Raw genomic sequence first — 21,129 nt, forward strand, 5'->3', positions numbered from 1 at the left:
TGAGATCAGCTTGGCCAACGTGGTGAAACTCTGTCTCTACTAAAAATACAAAAAATTAGTCGGGTGTGGTGGCACATGCCTGTAGTCCAGCTACGCGGGAAGCTGAGGCAGGAGGATCACTAGAACCCCGGAGGTGAAGGTTGCAGTGAGCCAAGATCACACCACTGCACTCCACCCTGGGTGACACGGCAAGACACTGTCTCAAAATAAATACATACATACATACATACTATTATTATTGAAGCTAGATGCTTCAACAGTCTATCATCAAATAGCATAAAAACTAATAACAATCCATCTTTTTTTAACCTTGAACTCTTAAGCTACTCTAATAGCCTTTAGTACTAAAAAAAAAAGCAAAAATCAAAAAACTTCTCTGCAATATCCAAAAACACCACAAAGAAAAAAAATATCAAAAATTCTTCCTGATTTAATCTGAATACTCAGGTGAAGCTCTACTTCTTACCAAATTAAAGTACATATTTATTATCATAGAATTTTCATTTCTTTTTATGAAAGTCTTTCTCTGTCATGCAGGCTGAAGTCAGTGGTGTCATCTTTTTTTTTTTTTTTTTTTTTTTTTGAGACAGAGTTTTGCTCTGTCGCCCAGGCTGGAGTGCAGTGGCACGATCTCAGCTCACTGTAACCTCAGCCTTCCAGGTTCATGCCATTCTCCTGCCTCAGCCTCCCGAGTAGCTGGGACTACAGGCGTCCGCCACCTCGCCTGGCTAATTTTTTTGTATTTTTAGTAGAGATGGGGTTTCACCCTATTAGCCAGGATGGTCTTGATCTCCTGACCTCATGATCTGCCCACCTCGGCCTCCCAAAGTGCTGGGATTACAGGCGTGAGCCACCGCGCCCGGCCCAGTGGTGTGATCTTGGCTCACTGCAACCTCTGCCTCTGGGTTCAAGAGATTATCCCACCTCAGCTTCCCAAGTAGCTGGGGTCATAGGGGCACACCACCATAACTGGCTAATTTTTTTGTATTTTTAGTAAAGACAGGGTTTCACCATGTTGCCCAGGCTGGTCTTAAACTCCTGGCCTCAAGTGATCCTCCTGCCTCGGCCTCACAAAGTACTGGGATTATAGGCATGAGCCACCATGCCTGGCCACCATGGAATTCCTTTATTTTTTTTAGACAGAGTCTCACTGTGTCACCCAGGCTGGAATGCAGTGGCATGATCTTGGCTCACTACAGCCTCTGCCTCCCAGATTCAAGCAATTCTCCTGCCTCAGCCTCCCAAGTAGCTGAGATTACAGGCGCATGCCACCACGCTCAGCTAATTTTTGTATTTTGGCTAGAGACAGGGTTTCACCATGGCCATGCTGAGTTTTTTGTTTTTTGGTTTTTTTTTTTGAGACGGAGTCTCGCTATGTCGCCCAGGCTGCAGTGCAGTTGCCTGATCTCGGCTCACTGCAACCTCCGCCTCCTGGGTTCAAACAATTCTCCTGCCTCAGCTTCCCAAGTAGCTAGGATTACAGGCATACACCACCATGCCTGGCTAATTTTTTTGTATTTTTAGTAGAGACAGGGTTTCACCATATTGGCCAGGCTGGTCTCAAACTCTTGATCTTGTGATCCGCTTGCCTCAGCCTCCCAAAGTGCTGGGATTACAGGCATGAGCCACTGCACCCAGCCCGGCCAGGTTGGTCTTGAACTCCTGACCTCAGGTGATCCTCCCACCTCGGCCTCCCAAAGTGCTGGGATTACAGGCGTCAGCCACTGCACCTGCCCACCACAGAATTTCATATTATTCCATGTCTATAGCTTTGTTTCCAGTGAGAAAGGGTACATTTTTCATAACTACACTTCCATCTCCTGGCTCTTTAAAATAATAACAGAGGTTGTGCCTAACCCACCCCAATTTATTCTCTCCTTCAGGGAAAAACAGCCTATTTCAGAGGCAGAAATGGAACACATTTTTATTTGCTATATGTATTAACAGTCAAACATAGTACTACATTTAAAGAAATCTCTGCTTTCTGAGGTTTCTTCAGTCAGAGGGTGAGGATGTGTCCGTGGAAAAGTTTACTTTGAAGAGTGTCCATCCCTAGGCAAACACTAAATTTGGAACACAATGTTGATTTTAATAGAGAACTCAGAACATATAACATGTTTTACTAGTATTATTCATTTTACTAGTAAATAGACAAGAGTTTGTTGTGGGTTTTTTGTTTGTTTGTTTTTGTTTTTGTTTTGGAAACAGAGTTGTACTCTTTCACCCAGGCTGGAGTGCAGTGGCGCAATCTCAGCTCACTGCAACCTCCGGCTTCCGGTTTCAAGCTACTTTCCTGCCTCAGCCTCCCAAGTAGCTGGGATTACAGGTGCCCACCACCACGCCTGGCTAATTTTTGTATTTTTGGTAGAGACGGGGTTTCACCATGTTGGCCAGGCTGGTCTCAAACTCCTGACCTTGTGATCCGCCCACCTTGGCCTCCCAAAGTGCTGGGATTACAGGCGTGAGCCACCGCACCTGGCCCCTTTAAAAAAAAAAAAAAAAAAAGATTAAATCTTTAGTAAGGCAATAGGCCTTTTTTTAAAACCCAGGCTAGAGTGTAATGGCACAATCTCAACTCATTGCAACCTCTACCTCCGAGGCTCAAGCTATCCTCCTGCCTCAGCCTCCCGCATAGCTGGGACTACAGGCATGCACCACCACGCCCGGCTAATTTTTGTGTTTTTAGTAGAGACGGGGTTTCACCATGTCACCCGTGCTGGTCTGGAACTCTTGGGCTCAAGCAGTCTGCCCACCTTGGCCTCCCAAACTGCTAGGATTACAGACATGAGCCACCACGCCCGGCCTTTTTTTTAACTTGGATTTTAAATGCACAGCAGCTACTGACAACACAATGTAGTATAACTGCTTATCTAGGTTACCTGAATCTAATAGTACTGAACAGGATCTCCAGTACACTTGTGGATAATGGTGAGACCAAGGCAAACTTACACTGTAGCTAGCACACACCAGTCATGCAATGGCCTCTACAAGGCTCATGCCACCTGGCAGTAACAGATATACAAGCCATTAAGTAATTATCCACAGCATGCATTAGAAGTTTTATTAAAGAAACATCAAAGAGGAAACAATTAACTAATATTTTATTCACTCTTAAAAAAACTCCAGAACCCTTTCCTGAGCTTTCAGATTCTGAAACGGATTTTCAAGGCCTCAATCTAAGGCTTCTCCCCAGAGCAGAGGTATCTTTAACAACAAAAAACCTCATATAAGCACTCAAGTAAATGTTCAATATTACTACTTATATAAATACTTGCAAAGATGCACACAGTTTAAGTATATAATTTGATGTGTATAAAATCATATCTAAAAAAAGCATAAATGAGAATATATAGGAAGTACAGAGATAACATTATCATCATAGTCTATAAGAGATGCTGATGACGTAACAGGTTTTCTCCCCTTCCTTACACCTTGCATCTAATATCATCTTCCAACTTTCTCTCATGCGCACAAGAGAAAACTATAAATAGCTCCAAACTAGAAAACAGAAGGCCATTTGGTGGAAAAGGATTTAACTCTATTTAGAATTGATCTAAAATTTCCTTTTACCTAAACATGTGCCTATAAATACATAAGCACAATTCATTTTATTAAGTGGGTACAAACATGAAAACTGACCTTCACCCCAGATCCAAAATCCTATAAAAATAAACTCCAAGTTAATTATTTCCTTATGCAGAAATTCTGTAGTCTTGAACATGGCTTGAAATAAGCAGTCCCTAGAAATCTTGTTAAATGGCATTTAACAAGATTTCAATATTTTTCTTCTTAAAAATACGAAAGGAAACTTTCTTTTATTATTTCTCTCATTCTACTTAAGAAAATTTGTCTCAAAGTGGATCCTTAAAACTAGGAAGGCAGGGACAGAAGGTGAAATGGTCAAAGTCCTTAGGAAATAGGTGAGCACCATCAAGAGAGCCAACCAGCTAGCCAGGCAACCCAGAACAGAAACAGGGTACAACTTTTAAAAAATTTTTTTTAATTTTTAGAGACTGGGTATCACTATGTTGTGCAAACTGGCCTCAAACTCCGGGCTCAAGAGATCCTCCCATTTCAGTCTCCCAAGGAGCTGAAATCACTCCTTTGGGAGCTGAGACTACAGGTATGCACCACTGTACCTGGCTTCATCTTTTTCTTATTCCATAATAATATTCCTGTCTCTAGATTATGGAGGAAAAGAATGAAAGCAAGATTCTTGAGGGCTCATATGTTCTTCAGTTTATACCTGGTACTATAAAAACTAAAACTGATTTGTGTTTAATCCTAACTATATTTCTAAAAATTCTAACTCATAAATAATAGTCTGAAAGAAAAACAGAAGACCTATAAAAAGCTAAAGTTGGCTGGGCACAGTGGCTCACATCTGTAATTTCAGCACTTTGGGAGACCGAGGTGGGTAGATCACCTGAGGTCAGGAGTTTGAGACTGGCCAGCCTGACCAACATGGGCGAAGCCCCATCTCTACTAAAAATACAAAAACTAGCCAGGCGTGGTGACGGGCACCTGTAATCCCAGGTACTTGGGAAGCTGAAGCAGGAGAATCGCTTGAACCCAGGAGGCAGAGGTTACAGTGAGCCAAGATCACGCCACTGCACTCCAGCCTGGGTGACAGAGCGAGGCTCCACCTCCAAAAAAAAAAAAAAACTAAAGTTGAGATCTAATAACTACAAGCTTTCATTTACATTAAATAAGGCATATATAAACTTAGCTACTTCCTACACTCATTTTAATCTATTTATCAACAATGGCATGTGTCTTTATTATTAAGTTGGTCTTGACAGTCTGTTGGATGAAGTGACTTGAGTTACTAATTTTATAATAATAGAAACTAGGAAAAGTAATTAAATGGAGGAGACACAAAGAACCATGATATTAAGGTAGAGGGACAAAAATTAGAATTTGATTGTGAGATCTAATTCTTAATGCACACAGGATATAAGCACAGGGCACTGTCACTAACTCAGACATCTGAATCAAGTTATTTTCCAGGCATTTCTGCATCACATTTGTGAGATATGTGAGCATGTGTGATACCTACTGAAAATAGAAAATGCAGCATTACTAGTAGTACATGGTTAATGCTGAATGAGATGATGGAGGTTTTGTGCCTTAAACTACAGAACCTAGGTGTTTCTGAGGAAAGTCAACATTCTTCAGGAGGCAAGATGGCCAAAGCTTGCTCCAGAGGAGGAGGATGCCAAGATTTATATGCAAAAATCAAAATAACTCTGCATAGTGGGCCAGGCGCGGTGGCTCAGGACTGTAATCCCAGCACTTTGGTAGGCCGAGACAGGCGGATCATGAGGTCAAGAGTTTGAGACTAGCCTGGCCCACATGGTAAAACCCCATCTCTACTAAGAATACAAAAATTAGCTGGGCATGGTGGTGCATGCCTGTAATCCCAGCCACTCGGGAGGCTGAGGTAGGAGAATCACTTGAACCCGGGAGGCAGAGGTTGCAGTGAGCCAAGTTCAAGCCACTGCAATCCAGCCTGGGCGACAGAGCAAGACTCTGTCTCAAAACAAACAAACAAACAAACAAAAACAAAACAAAACAAAAACTCTGCATAGCATTTTTTTGGAAAGTCTTCTCATACAGAAGATAGTTGAGTCAATGGGCAGAAGGAAGAAGGAAACAATCAATGCCAAGCTAGAAAATGTGTCCACCAAAATTACAGTCAAGGCACTACCGGTCCTTCTGATTGAATAAGTGTTTAGTGCCATAGCTCGGGGAAAGTCCGATTTTTCAAAGGTGTTTCTACAAATATCCATGCCAATTCACACTATAAAAGGGGGCTTAAGTTTAATTTTGCAAGATGAAAAATTTCTGGAGATCTCTTTCACAACAATGTGAATATACTTAATACTACTAAACTGTACATTTAAAATGGTTAAGACAGTAAATTTTATCTTATGTGTTTTTTGCCACAATAAAAACAATTCAAATGTTTTTAAAAGGTGGGGACAGTACTCAAGGTCCTTGAACTACTACATGGTTTTTATTTAAAAAATTGTTCCAAGAAAAATTAGCCAATACTTTTACTAAACATATACTAATTTCTGTAAAAAAGTGTCCTTACTATATGGTTACAAATAAAAATCCTAGTGTATACACCTGTGAAACATCAACAATGTGTTAGATTATGCGTCTACTAGAGGATTTAAATAAATTTCTACATCCAAGTCAGATGGCAATTTTAATATTCCAGCCTCTTTCCTAAAACTGAAATCTAAAATTCAGGTTCAGAGAACATTAATTTTGCCTTGATATACTCCTTCAGTTCCATTATTGGTGTTACAATGACATAGCAGCAATTTTCCAAGGATGCTACAAGAGAAGCTCTGAACTCCCTATCTAAAAATCACTTAAAGAGTGAGAAAATTGTTTCAAGTTGTTCAAAATCTACCTCGTAAGGAATTTTGCCCAGGCTGGCCCAGAACAAGAAAATCTTACACCATTTATTTTAGGAATGTGAAAGTGTCAGTGACTCAATGAGCTAAAGCAACAGCATTCCTACACTTCCTCATCTTTGGCAACAGTTTAATGCTTTGAAAAAATAAAGCCATCTTTTATCTGCATAAATCCTTTTAGGAAACTCAATTGTGGATCAGGTCCTAAATAAGCAGTAATCTATGTTTAGTTACTAGATTTAGCAATTGAAGACTGGACCAGCATCATTAACTTATCACTTATAATCTTCTTTTTCCCTTACCAAATGTCACCTCTCCATTTCCACTCTTGTCAAACAACTGGAAAGCCACTATGAACATGGAATCTGGAGCACATAAAACAGATTCAAATGCCAAGAACTCTTGATAGGAGATCAACCTGGAATAAAATATAAAATGTCATTGGCTGGTGAAGAAAGGGAAAGCATCAGGCATTTAATCTGCCTTTACTATATGAACTGTAGCTCAGGGTAACCAATTAATTGATAAAGGGTAGTTTCTTTTTATAGAGGTACTTCAGATAAGGAAGGAAGGGAGAATTAGAATATTACCCTTTTGTAAGTCCCTAGCAAATTAATGAAACTGGGCAATAATCAATAGCTCCTAACATCATGAAAAGAGAGAGGGCCGGGCGCGGTGGCTCAAGCCTATAATCCCAGCACTTTGGGAGGCCGAGACGGGCGGATCACGAGGTCAGGAGTTCGAGACCATCCTGGCTAACACGGTGAAACCCCGTCTCTACTAAAAAATACAAAAAACTAGCCGGGCGAGGTGGTGGGCGCCTGTAGTCCCGGCTACTCGGGAGGCTGAGGCAGGAGAATGGCATAAAAACCCGGGAGGCAGAGCTTGCAGTGAGCTGAGATCCGGCCACTGCACTCCAGCCTGGGCGACACAGCGAGACTCCGTCTCAAAAAAAAAAAAAAAAAAAGAAAAGAAAAGAGAGAGAACCAGGCAAAATATAATTAAACCTGAATCTGATCAAGTCTCTAGATCAGTTTCTCAACCTCAGTACTGTTGACATTTTAAGTTAGATAATTCTTTGCTGTGCAGGTTTTCTGTGCTTTGTAGCATGTTTAGCAGCAACTCTGGCCTCTACTCACTAGAGGCCAATAGCATCCCCAAGTTGTGATCAGTGTGACTAGCAAAAATGTCTCCAGACATTGCCAAATATCCCCTGGAGAGCAAAATCACCCCTGTTGAGAGCCACTGCTCTACAACTAATCATTGATTTACAGAAAATACAACGAACAAAGGAACATGTTCGCTACCACCACATAAATGCAGACTGTAGGAAATGACAGAAGAAACATTCCATAGTTACTGAAAAATAATTTTTAATGAAGCTATGAAGAGGATTCTTCTTTTTTTAAGGGGCCATGCTAATCTCTGTATCATTCCAATTTTATTATATGTGCTGCTGAGGCAAGCACAGGGAATCTCAATCTTAAAAGACCTAACAGATATAACAATGAATCACAATATACATCCTTATTTGGATTCTAATTTAAACAAAGTAAAAAAAAAAAAAAAAAAAAAGGTTTTTTAATTTATAAGACAATTTGGGAAATGGAAATACCAACATAATGCAAATGCTTGATGATATTAAGAAATCAATGTTTTTAGGAGGTTTTTTTGGTTGTTGTTAAGCATTCTTATGTTTTAGAGATACACAGTGAGACATTTGCAAATGAAATACGTCATCTAGAATTTACTTCAAAATAATCGAGAGGATGGAGAAGAGATGGAGATATAAAAAAACAAATAATTATTTGGGTAATGATTAAAAGTAGGTGAACTTACATTATTCTCTGTGTTATACGTGTTTGAAATATCACTAATAAAAATTTTGGCCAGGCACAGAGGCTCACATCTATAATCCCAGCACTTTGGGAGGATGAGGCAGGAGGACTGCTTGAGTACAGGAGTTTAAGACCAACCTGGGCAACATAGGGAGACTCCATCTCTACAAAAAGTAAAAATAAAAAATTAGCTAGGCATGGTGGCACACACCTGTAATCACAACAACTCAGGAGGCTGAGGTGGAAGGATTGCTTGAGCCCAGGAAGTAGAGGCTGTAATAAGCCAAGATCATGCCACTGTACTCCAGCCTGGGTGACAGACCAGACTCTGGCTCAACAAATAAATTAATTAAACTAAAATAAAATGTTTAGAGGCAGGGCACAGTGACTCACGCCTGTAATCCCAGCACTTTGGGAGGCTGAGGCAGGCAGATCACTTGAGCTCAGGAGTTCAAGAGCAGCCTAGGCAATATGGTGAAACCCCATCTCCACAAAAAATACAAAAATTAGCCAGCCGTGGTGGTGTGCACCTGTAGTACCAACTACTTGGGAGGCTGAAGTGGGAGGGCAGTTTAAGCCCAGGAGGCAGAGGTTGCAGTGAGCCGAGATCATGCCACTGTACTCCAGCCTGGGTAACAGAGCCAGACCCTGTTTCAAAAAAAATTTTTTTTTAATTTTTTTAAAATAAAAATGTTAAAAGGAAAAATCAAAACAAAAATGGTGGGAGCCAGGTGCAATGTCCTGCACCTGTAGTTCCAGCTACTCAGAAGGATGAGGCAAGAGGATCACTTGAGCCCAGGAGTTCAAGGCTATAGCATGCAATGCTGGTGCCTGTGAATAGCCATTGCACTCCAGCCTGGGTAACAGAGTGAGACCCATTGCAAAACAAAACAAAACTTAACAAAAAGTGGGAGAAACTCATATGTTGGGTTTCTAGAACTTAACATGTCCTATCATACTCAAGGTTATAAAATTAACCAGTGATCAAAACTACACAGAAATTGCCTTCAGTGACCGTACAAGGCCAGCATATGCTAGACTTCATAGCAAGCTTGCTACAAAGATTCCATACCATCTTGCTGCTCATTAGTAGTGAGTGTCCAAGTAACAGCATTATAAAAATGTGTCTCATATGCACACAGATCTGCATACTGGTCTTCAATGAAGTATTTTCCTATGAAACTCATCTTTCCTTGATTGTCCAGTGTTAATTATTCTATATATTTCAAAATGTGTTAATTGATACAAGGATTTTCTATAGTATATCTTTCATGCGATTTCTGTTTGAGGAAGAAAAAAACAGACTGACCAATAATTTTAAATATAAAAAATAGGCTGATTATGGGTTTTCTTTAAAAAGGCATAACATACTGGTTTTTACAAAACAGCATCAAGACATAAAAAATACACCTACCCTGAAATACAGAATATGTAGCTTTAAAACAAATTTCATGCTCAGTAGTAAAACCAATATAAAAATATAAAACCTTCTCATAAATATAAAACCTTCTCATAAATATAAAACCTTCTATATTTATGAGAAGAGGCAAAAACTTCTTCCTTAACTAGCAAAGGTCACAAACTGTCAGCTGGCAGACTGAATTTGGTCCAAAGATGTGTTTTCTTTGGCATGAAAAGTACTATTTTTTTAGTTGCATTAGTTGACATTAAGAAATCACAAGATTTCCCATAAATACTCAGTTTTTTCTGGTTTATTTTGATAAACTGCAAGTGTAAACAACACTAGGTTTCTGGTCCCAAGTAGCACCAGCCCCTTGAAGACAAGCAGTCTTTTTCCTTCACAAAAGCAACCAAACAGGGCTCATCAGTCATATATCTACAGACCACACTGTCCTTGTGGATTTGAGACTCTTGTCACATAGGTTTCCAATTAAGTAGCTCTTTGTTTAAAATAGAAAGTCTATGGAATTTACTAAATTATCTACATTTTGTCTGCCAGCATATTCAAAAGGCAAATCATATATTCATGCAACTTTTGAGCCAGAAGGACCCTTAGAAAGGCAAACGTTAAGTGATCTTCCTCAAAGACATTCAGCAAATCAGTGAGGCTACCTGAAGACTCCTAACTCCTGCCTTCAATTTGGTGTTCTTCCATTATTGTGTATCTCCTAACCCTCTCCCAATTTTTAAGTTATAATTGAAAACCAGAAAGGGTATCTGGCATTAGTAAGCAGACCATTATTATAAGAAGCTATTGCGGTAATACTCAGCCATCCCTCAATACTCAGTTACCTTCAGATATATTCAGATCTGTATCACATGAGACACATATTCAGATGTATCATGAAAATACACAAAAGCACCAACAACTTAAAAATTAGTCAAAAATCAGCCTGTTACAGTGACACATGCCTGTAGTCCTAGTTACTCAGGAGGCTAAGGCAAGAGGATCACTTGAGCCGACAAGTTCAAGGCTGCAATGAGCTGTGATTGTGCCACTGCACTTCAGCCTGGGTGACAGAGTGAGACTCTATCTCTAAAAAATAAATAAATAAAAAATAAATCAACTGAGTACATTATTCAGCCTTAAAAAGGAATGAAATTCTGACATATGCTACAACATAGATGTGCCTTGAAAACATTATGCTAAGCGAAATAAGGCAGACACAAAAGGACAAATAATGCATTATTCCACATATGTGAGGTAGCTAAAATAGTAGCAATAAGAAGTAGAGTACTGGTTATCAGAGGCTGTTTGGAGTGGAAGGAAAGAGAATGGGGAGTCATTATGTAATGGGTATGGGGTTTCAGTATGGAATGATAAAAACATTCTGCAAATGGATATGATAATTTTTTTTTTTTTTGAGACGGAGTTTTGCTCTTGTTGCCCAAGCTGGAGTGCAATGGCATGATCTCGGCTCACTGCAACCTCCGCCTCCGCCTCCTGGATTCAGGCGATTCTCCTGCCTCAGCCTCCCCAGTAGCTGGGATTACAGGTGCGTGCCACCACACCCAGCTAATTTTTGTATTTTTAGTAGAAACGGGGTTTCACCATGTTAACCATGGCTGATTTCGAACTCCTAACCTCAGGTGATCCGCCCACCCCAGCCTCCCAAAGTGCTGGGATTACAGCCATGAGCTACTGCGCCTGGCCTTGGATACGAAAATAGTTGCATAACAATGTGAATGTACTTAAAGCCACTGAACTGTCCTGTCCACTTAAAAATGATTAAAATGGTAAATGTTATTTATGTATATTTTAACACGATTTTAAAAAGTCACTTGAGGTTACCTAGGTGCATACATTTGTCAAAGCTCAGCAAATACACCTTTGAGATTCACATTTTCTTACTGTGTGTGAGTCTTACATTTAAAGAAAAACACTCAAAGGCTGGGCATGGTGACTCACACCTGTAATCCCAGCACTTTGGGAGGCTGAGGCGGGTGGATCACTTGAGGTCAGGAGTTTGAGACCAGCCTGGCCAACATGGTGAAACCCCACCTCTACTAAAAATACAAAGAAAAATTAGCCTGGCATAGTGGTGCATGCCTGTAATCCCAGCTATTTGGGTGGCTGAGGTACGAGAATTGCTTGAACCCGGGAGGCGGAAGTTGCAGGGAGCTGAGATCGTACCACTACACTCCAGGCTGGGTGACAGAGACACATACTGTCTCAAAACAAACAACAACAACAAAAAACCCTCAAAACATATATTAAACACTAGTAAATAATGTGCATGCTAATTTAGAACTGTATCAATGTCTGACTTTACTCTGAAATGTATAAAAAAATAAGATGGACTGATGGAAGGATAGAGGGATGGATGGATATATGAAAAAGCAGGAATAGTTAGATGTTAATAGTAGAATCTGGCCAGCTGCGGTGGCTCATGCCTGTAATCCTAGCACTTGGGAAGGTCAAGGGAGGAGCACTGCTTAAGTCCAAAAGTTCAAGACCAGCCTAAGCAACATAGAAAGACCCTATCTCTACAAAAAATACCAAAATAAAGAAAAATTAGCTGTGCATGAGGCAGGCGCCTGTGGTCCCAACTATTTGGGAGGCTGAGGTAGGAGGATCATTTGAGCTCAGGAGGTTCAGTAAGCCATGATTTGAGGCTCAGTAAGCCATGATCACGCCACTGCATTCCAGCCTGAGTAACAGAGTGGGACCCTGTCTCAAAAATAATAATAATAAATAATAAAATAATAATAAATATAATCTATGTGGTAGTGTAGGTGGTAGATATATGGGTGTTCACTATAAAATTCTTTCAACTTTCTTTAATGTTTGAAAATTTTCATAATAAAATGTTGGGAGGAATGAGAGAAAAACAGGTCACTTGACAGTCTCTCTGATACTCTCCTCTATTTTAAGACCACAGTCATTATATACTTATTGCATTATAATGCAACAATATTTTTCTGAAAACAAGAAATAGTCTGCAATGCTTAAAGCAAGCATGTTTCAGAAATTTATTTATTTATTTATTTATTTATTTATTTTGGGAAACAAGGTCTCAATCTGTCTCCCAGCTCGAGAGCAATGGCGCAATCAGAGCTCACTGGAACCTGGAACTCCTGGGTTCAAGTGATCCTCCTGTTTCAGCCTTCTGAGTAGCTGGGACTATAGACAAGCACCATGATGCTCGGTTAATCTTTAAATGTTTTTGTATAGATGGGGTTTTGCTATGTTACCCAGGTTGGTTTTGAACTCCTAGTCCCAGGAGATCCTCCTGCCTTGGCCTCCCAAAGTGCTGGGATCATAGGCGTAAACCACCATGCCTGGCTCCAGAATATTTTTAAGGCTCCTTTTCCCTTTATCCTGCCATGGATCCCTTTATTGCTAGAAGGGCCCAATCAAGACTTTAATAGAACATATGCAAACCACAAGCTACTAACTGTTGAGTGAAGAAACTACTGATTAGTTCACACTCTATTCGTTTTTCTTGTAATGGGGATAAGGAGGTACTTTCACTTTTTACCATATTACCCCATTGTCTGACATTTTAGAAAGAACATGTATTCATTTTATAACTTTGAAAAATATATTTTCTGAATTTGGTGTTTTTTTCAAAAATTTTCTACGAAGCCCCTTTTCAATTTAGTAAATAGGAACTAATAAAATGACAAAATATTAATATGTTAATTTTACAATTTTTAAAACAATCAAGATTTCTGCATAAAAAGTTCCTCTATATGCCTGTGTAACATAAAGGAAAACACTTGGGGGAAAAAGTAGTAGAAAAGAAAACTAGTCGGCCGGGCGCGGTGGCTCAAGCCTGTAATCCCAGCACTTTGGGAGGCCGAGACGGGCGGATCACAAGGTCAGGAGATCGAGACCAGCCTGGCTAATACAGTGAAACCCCGTCTCTACTAAAAAATACAAAAAACTAGCCGGGTGAGGTGGCGGGCGCCTGTAGTCCCAGCTACTCGGGAGGCTGAGGCAGGAGAATGGCGTAGACCCAGGAGGCGGAGCTTGCAGTGAGCTGAGATGCGGCCACTGCACTCCAGCCTGGGCGACAGAGCGAGACTCCGTCTCAAAAAAAAAAAAAAAAAAAAGAAAACTAGTTTTCTACATCATAGGAGAACAGAACTTCCAGATAAAATTCTGACTAGGACTAAATATAGAAACTATGGTTCTATAATTTACAATTTCAAGCAAGCAACTGTCTAAATATTTTAGATTAGATCACACAATTACACTCTCTGAGATCTGCATTAAATGCATAAAATCATTTTGCTTTTCATTATATACCAGAACTTCAAAATTTAAGCCACAATCCCACAAATAATACTTGGCTAACGGCTTTTACTTTTAGACACTGATTGTGCTATTTATAATATATAATGCTGTATTGTATGTTACACGGCTTTCTACAGCAAGCACCCATATCCAAACATTCCTACTTATTTTACTATCTAGTGGGGGAAAGGAGATGTGGAACAAGAGAGAAGGAACAGTTAACATCCTAGAAAACATGGGGGAAGGATTGCAGAGCACAAAAGAGCATGTTTCAACCACTCCTAGACCAGCTTTTCTCACACACTCAACCAAATCACTTGAACTTGTCTATACTAGTTCCACTCATTCAGACTTGGTCTTGAGTGGTTATAAGCAATATTATATGTTGCCATTTCATATAACATATCTATAGGACTCATCATCAAAAAACTACCATAGAACCAAGGAACACATTTTGGGGCAGGAAACAATGTACCAAGTAAGCTATTCTAATATTTCATCACCGCCCTGGGTTAAGGGGTACAAAACAGAAAGAGGGAGAAAAGAGAATATCTTTTTTCTTTTTTGTTAAGACAGAGTCTCACATTTTGTCCCTCAGGCTGGAGTGCAGTGGCTCAGTTATAGCTCACAGCAGCCACAAACACTTGGGCTCAATCAATCCTCCTGCCTCATTCTCCCAAGTAGCTAAGGCTACAGGCACACACCACCATACTTGGCTAATTTTTTTCTTTAATTTTGTAGAGATGGGGTTTCACCATGTTGTCCAAGCTGGTCTCAAACTCCTGGTGTCAAGCGATCCTCCCACCTCAGCCTCCCAAAGTGCTGAGATTACAGGTGTGAGCAACTGTGCTCAGCAGAGAATATCTTTTTAAAAAGATGATTATAAGAAGAAAAATGGGCTGGGTGCAGTGGCTCATGCCTGTAATCCCAGCTCTTTGGAAGGTCGAGGCAGACGGATCACAAGGTCAGTAGTTCAAGACGACAAGCCTGGCCAAATGGTAAAACCTCGTCTCTACTAAAAATACAAAAGTTAGCCCGGCACGGTGGCATGAACCTATAATCCCAGCTATTTGGGAGGCTGAGGCAGGAGAATCACTTGAACCCAGAAGGCAGAGGTTGCAGTGAGCTGAGATCACACCACTGCACTCCAGCCCGGGTGTCAGAGTGAGACTCTGTCTCCGACAAAAAAGAGAGAAAAGAAAAGAAAATGTCCTACTTTAACAATGCAACTCAGCCTAGGAGAACCATATGAAGCCTCAAAGAAGATACACTACTGAGACAGAATAGAGCAGACAGTCACAAAAGGAAACATTTGAAAATATATGGATATTCTGAAATCAGGTCTTAGACCAAATTACTAACAATAAATACTCTGATAATTTCTAAAAGAGCTAAATATATATGTTACCTTTAATAATTTTGAAGAAGGAATTCTGATAGGTATAATTAATTTTCATATGCTTTATTGTCTAATCACTGTTGAAAGATCCTATGATTGAATAATCCACAGTGATTTATCAGCTGATATATTTTGATTAGAACTAAACTGTATACAAGTTCCCCAATACCTGCCATTTATAAATGATATAAAATCTTTCCAAAACAAACATTTGTTAAACACAATTTCACACACTGTGCAAGGTTCTATGGGACAATAAAACTGAATACATTACTAATCCTGGACTCAAAGAACTTAAGACACCAATCTTTCTACTTTAACTATTACAATAGCCACCTAAATTGATTCTACTGCATATGAGTCTTGTCCCATTCCAACCTACCATTTCTAAAATCTGTTTACATCTGTGGCAATGGAAATAATTTTTAGACTACTTACTGCCTAGTTTCTCAAAGGTTGTCACATAAGCACCTCAACAGGAAGGAGAAAGAGCCTAGGCCCTGGAGGCCTGGAGATGTAGATTCAAACTGCCATAACAAGCCAAAATTTTCTTTATCTAATTCATGCAAATATTACATTCACTCCATAAAACAGCCATATATGATTTTAATACAAATAATGATCGCTTTTCTCCCCTTAGTTGAGTAAACTGACATTCTAGCAAGATGCTCCTTGTTATTTCTGTGTTTTCGCACACCCATACACTAGCAGGCCAAAAATACCTGCAGGACAGAGTCAAAAGCCTTCAGCCACTCCAACTACATTTCCCCCAGCAACAAAGCAATGCCACGCCACAGCCACATCAAAGTACTTGCAACACAACCCTCCTCCATTGCCATTCACTAATGCGCACACACGCGTGCGCACACACATATGCCCCTTAATATTTCATGCCATTCCTGTTCCCTTTCCTGGAATTCTTGTCCCTACTTATCCAACTACTAACAAGCTTGTACTCATCCTGCCAGATTTCACTCAAGTATCACCTCTTCTGTGATGCTGTCCTGACCACACAAAACAGGTAACCATGCTTTCTTGGGTTACCTCTGTACCTCTTATATAGCTATGACAGCACCTCATTTGTTTAGTCATTTTCTTTCTCACTAAGCTAGTAGCTTCTTTTGAAGGCCAGAAGCCTCATAAAATTTATGTTTGTATTTGTAAGGCCCAACAGTGCCTGACAAACAATGGCTATTCAATTAATGTTTACCAAATAAACAGAGAGATAAATGACTAAATATCACTCCCTAAACTCTCCCCTAATTTATTTTTCATCATAGTACTTATAGCCTTCTAACAAACCATAATTCACTTATTATCATTTTGTGGCTTTTTCACTGATATATTAATAATCCCAGCACGAAGAACAGTACCTGAGGCATAGTAGGCACTCAATACCTATTGAATGAATGAAAGAAATATACTTGGTTATTTGGAACTCATTCTGCTCAGATTATTCAACATAAAATGTGGCTTTTCCCATGAAATATTTTTTTGAAAAAAAGAAATGCCTGTATCCTTGATAATCACAGTAAATAACACCATTTTTATAAACTTTGAATAAAATATATAGTTTAATTATACAACTAGTATATATCATTTTTTAAAGGCTGGGCATGGTAGCTCACACCTCTAATCTCAGCAGTTTGGGAGGCCAAGGCAGGCAGATCACTTGAGGTCAGGAGTTTGAGATCAGCCTGGCCAACATGGTGAAACTCTGTCTCTCCTAAAAATACAAAAATCAGCCAGGTGTGGTGGTGCATGCCTGTAATCCCAGCTACTTGAGGTCTGAGGCAGGAGAATCACTTGAACCCAGGAGGTGGAGGTTGCAGTGTGCTGAGATCACGCCACTGTACTCCAGCCTGGGCAACAGAACAAGGCTCCATCTCAAAAAAAAAAAAAAAAAAAATATATATATATATATATATTTCTTTAATGTAGACCAAAACAAAACAAAACATAGATCTCCAGTTAGTGTAGTTTAAAAATTATTGGCTCAGAATTTGACCTATAAAGTAGAATACTTACTTGCCTGGTATCTTAATTGTTTTCAACATAAAGCTTCCCATTATTTTTCCAAATAAATTTTTTTGAATACATTTTTTGTAATGATTTCTGTATCCCAAAAGTATAATAATAATATATTTATTTTAAATACATATTTTCTAATTACTAAAGAGCAAATTGATAATTACTAATTACATGTTTAATAATATTAAAATTCTAGATACTCATAGGTAAGCCTGTGGGTTTTTTTAATTTTTATTTTTTTTTATTTTTGAGATGGAGTTTTGCTCTTGTCGCCCAGGCTGAAATGCAATAGCTCAATCTCAGCTCACCACAATCTCCAACTCCCAGGTTCAAGCAATTCTCCTCCCTCAGCCTCCTGAGTAGTTGGGATCACAGGCATGGGCCACCATGCCTGGCTAATTTTGTATTTTAGTAGAGATAGGGTTTCTCCATGTTGGTCAGGCTGGTCTCCAACTCCCAACCTCAGGTGATCCGCCTGCCTCAGCCTCCTAAAGTGCTGGGATTACAGGCGTGAGCCACCACGCCCAGCCAGTTTTTTAAATTTTTAACAATATATTCCAGAACATTAGTTTTCAGAAAATGCATGAAGATACTTACCCATCCTTGGTTTGATCAGCTACTCCTGCCAAGAGCTGCACGATCTTTGGGTTACTATTTGGATCATTATACAGTCCAAGATAGCGCTGAACAAAGTCTTCTGGAGTCATGTAATGCTCTCCATCAACCTCAGTACTGGCATACTAAAAAAACAAATAAATAATGTATACTGAAAAATTATCCAATATCATTTTATATCCAATAGATGTTTTGTGAAAAGGTAAATTATAGGCCAGTATTAAAATCAAAATAAAGATAATAAATGCAGAATTTTTATCTGGATACTGAAAAATCAAATATTCAGAGTCTGATTTTAAAACATTTTATAGTATTAATATATGCACAACATGTATGAACCTTGAAAACTTTATGATAAGTGAAAGAAGCCAGACACTAAAGGCCATGTATTATGTGATACTATTTACGTGGCATGTCCACAATAGGCAAGACCATAGAATCAGAAAGCAGAATATTGGTTGCCAGGAGCTGAAAGGAGAGGGAGAATGGGAGTTAACTGCTTATTAGGTATCAAATTTCTCTTTGGGGATGATGAAAATGTTCTGGAATTAGATAGTGGTAACATCATAAACATTGTAAATATACTTTAAAAAAAACACTGAATTGTATACTTTAAAATGGTTAAAATGGTGAATTTTACGTTATGTGAATTTTATCTCAATTAAAAATACACATACTGGTAAGATAAAAGATATGAAAAGACTAAGAAAGGTGAAAGAGCAGCCAGGACCTGAAAGTGACTCCCAGAGGCTCCCTGTCTACAAGAGCACCAGGGAGACATGTAACCTGCCAAACCTTCGAAGTGAAATGAATGAAAAAGGAATAACAAACAAGACCTTTCATCATACCACGTTCCAGCAGCTGGAAATAGGAAATAAATTAAAATATTCTTTGACATCAGTAATTTTTACATCAATAATTTTTTAAAATAAAGTAATAATAATACTTGCATCAAAGAAACTCATTGAAGTGCTTTATATACTATGAGATAACCAAACATGAACAACCAAAGCTCTTCTCCTTGAGTTGCATCAGATTGATCATTACTTCAGTCACCCAACAAAGCAGTAAGATCAGAACTGAAGAATACAAGGGCTCACAAAATGTCAAGCACGAAAAATTAAAACTAACATCTACACCAGGGCCTGGCCCATCACTGTTAAATTGCAGAACATCCAAATGAAGTGAAAATTCTACAAGTTTTCAGAGAGAAAAACCAGGTCACATATAAAGAATCATGAATCAAGGGCATCATGCTCCTCAACAGCCCTGCTTTTTTTCCCTCAGCACCTCTTTCTAACATACTTTATATTTTACTTATGGTTATTGTCTATCTCCCAATTAGAATGTGTCACAAGGCAAAGAATCTTTGTCTAATTTGTTTACTGATATATCCCAAACACCAAGAATGATGCCTGGCTTATAGTAGGCACTCAGTAAATATTTGGCAAATGAATGAATTGGTAATAGGTACACAAATAGCTAGGCAAATCAAAAGTTTGGTAATTTTTAACTATGAGAAATTATTTTTATTGTACAAAAATAGAAAATATCATAATCTATGACTTGGCTCAAAATAAACAGTATTTATAGTCATAATAATATAGATATCAAATGTTAATTTAATAAAAATTATAAATAGGACAGGTGCAGTGGCTCACACCTGTAATCCCAGCACTTGGGGAGGCCAAGGCGGATGACTACTTGAGCCCAGAAGTTCAAGACCAGCCTGGACAACATGGCAAAACTCCATCTCTACAAAAATACACAAATTAGCTGGGCATGATGTCATGTGCCTGTAGTCCTAACTACTCAGGAGGCTGAGGTGGGAGGATTGGTTGAGCCTGGGAGGTGGAGGTTGCAGTGAGCAGTGATCATGCCATTGTACTCCAGCCTGGGCAACAGAGCAAGACCCTGTCTTGGAAAAAAAAATTATAAATATACTGAGAGGAATGTGAGAGGAAGTAGTATAAGGAAGCTAGGACCTCAGCTACTATAAGAAAGTCAAAAATGTCTAGACATATCAATATAGAAATGTGAAGGGAAATACCAAAAGAAATAGCTAAGAGAGTTACAAATGGTTGCTTCTGGGAAACAAGATGGGGAAGAAGAATCAGGGCAAATGATTGTTGGTTTGCTTTCTGGTCAAGTATTGCAAGTGTCTCCATTTGTGGATCTGACTAAACAAAGCCACCTATTCTTTCAATAAGAAAAGAGTTAGCCCAGGAACAGTGGCTCGCACCTGTAATTCCAGTACTTTAGGAGGCCAAGGCAGGAGGATCCCTTGAGTTCAAGAGTTCCAGCCTGGGCAACATGGAGAGACCAGATCTCTACAAAAAATTTAAAAAGTAGCTGGGCATGGTGGTGCACACCTGTAGTCCCACCTATGCAGGATTCTGAGGAGGGAGGATCACTGGAACTTGGGAGGTCAAAACTACAGTGAGCCATGATTGTGCCACCACACTCCAGTCTGAGTGACAGAGCAAGACCCTGTCCCAAAGAATAAAAAACAAACAAAAAACGCCACAGAGACTACCACCCCAAGTGCTATATCAGCCTGCATAAGAAGTAGCCCAGTGGCCAGGTGCAGTGGTTCATGCCTGTAATCCCAACACTTTGGGAGGCCAAGGTGGCCAGATCACTTGAAGTCAAGAGTTCGAGACCAGCCTGAACAACATGGTGAAATGCCATCTCTACTAAAAATACAAAAATTAGCCAGGCATGGTGGCCTGTGCTCTCCTACTCAGGAGACTGAGAGGAATGGGAGAATCACTTAATTTGTATTTTCAGTAGAGACTGGTTTCACCATGTTAGGCCAGGACGGTCTCGATCTCCTGACCTCGTCATCCACCTGCCTCGGCCTCCCAAAGTGCCGGGATTACAGGTGTCAGCCACCGTGCCGGGCCCTCACCTGCATCTTTGTAACAGCCACTTCTTAGTCTCCCTGTCCCAAGTTAGTTCCTCTCTCCTCCACTCACCTTTCATGTTGCCATCAGGGATAGCACAGATCAGATTATGTCTCTCCTTTCTTCTAAAACTTTTAGTATTGTTCCATGGCTTGCAGAATAAAGTTCAGACTCTTCTGGTTAGCATTCAAAGCATTTGAGAGGT

The 21,129-nt window shown here is 39.5% G+C and overlaps 1 protein-coding gene and 1 non-coding gene across 6 annotated transcripts in view; both read right to left on the minus strand.

Moving 5' to 3' along the window:
- Positions 1-21,129, minus strand: part of SLC25A12 (solute carrier family 25 member 12) — a 130,093-nt gene that overhangs the window by 71,472 nt on the left and 37,492 nt on the right. For all 5 annotated transcript variants that reach the window (NM_001261376.1, XM_077956124.1, XM_028830394.2 and 2 more), the window contains 2 exon segments: positions 6,734-6,849; positions 18,001-18,143. In NM_001261376.1, coding sequence (NP_001248305.1) covers positions 6,734-6,849; positions 18,001-18,143 — 259 coding nt within the window.
- On the minus strand, positions 7,795-7,900 carry LOC114671580 (U6 spliceosomal RNA). The gene has a single exon (XR_003721617.1). It is a non-coding gene; the product is annotated as a U6 spliceosomal RNA (small nuclear RNA).

Source organism: Macaca mulatta, chromosome 12 (genome assembly GCF_049350105.2).
Source record: "Macaca mulatta isolate MMU2019108-1 chromosome 12, T2T-MMU8v2.0, whole genome shotgun sequence".
Classification (NCBI taxonomy): Eukaryota; Metazoa; Chordata; class Mammalia; order Primates; family Cercopithecidae; genus Macaca; species Macaca mulatta.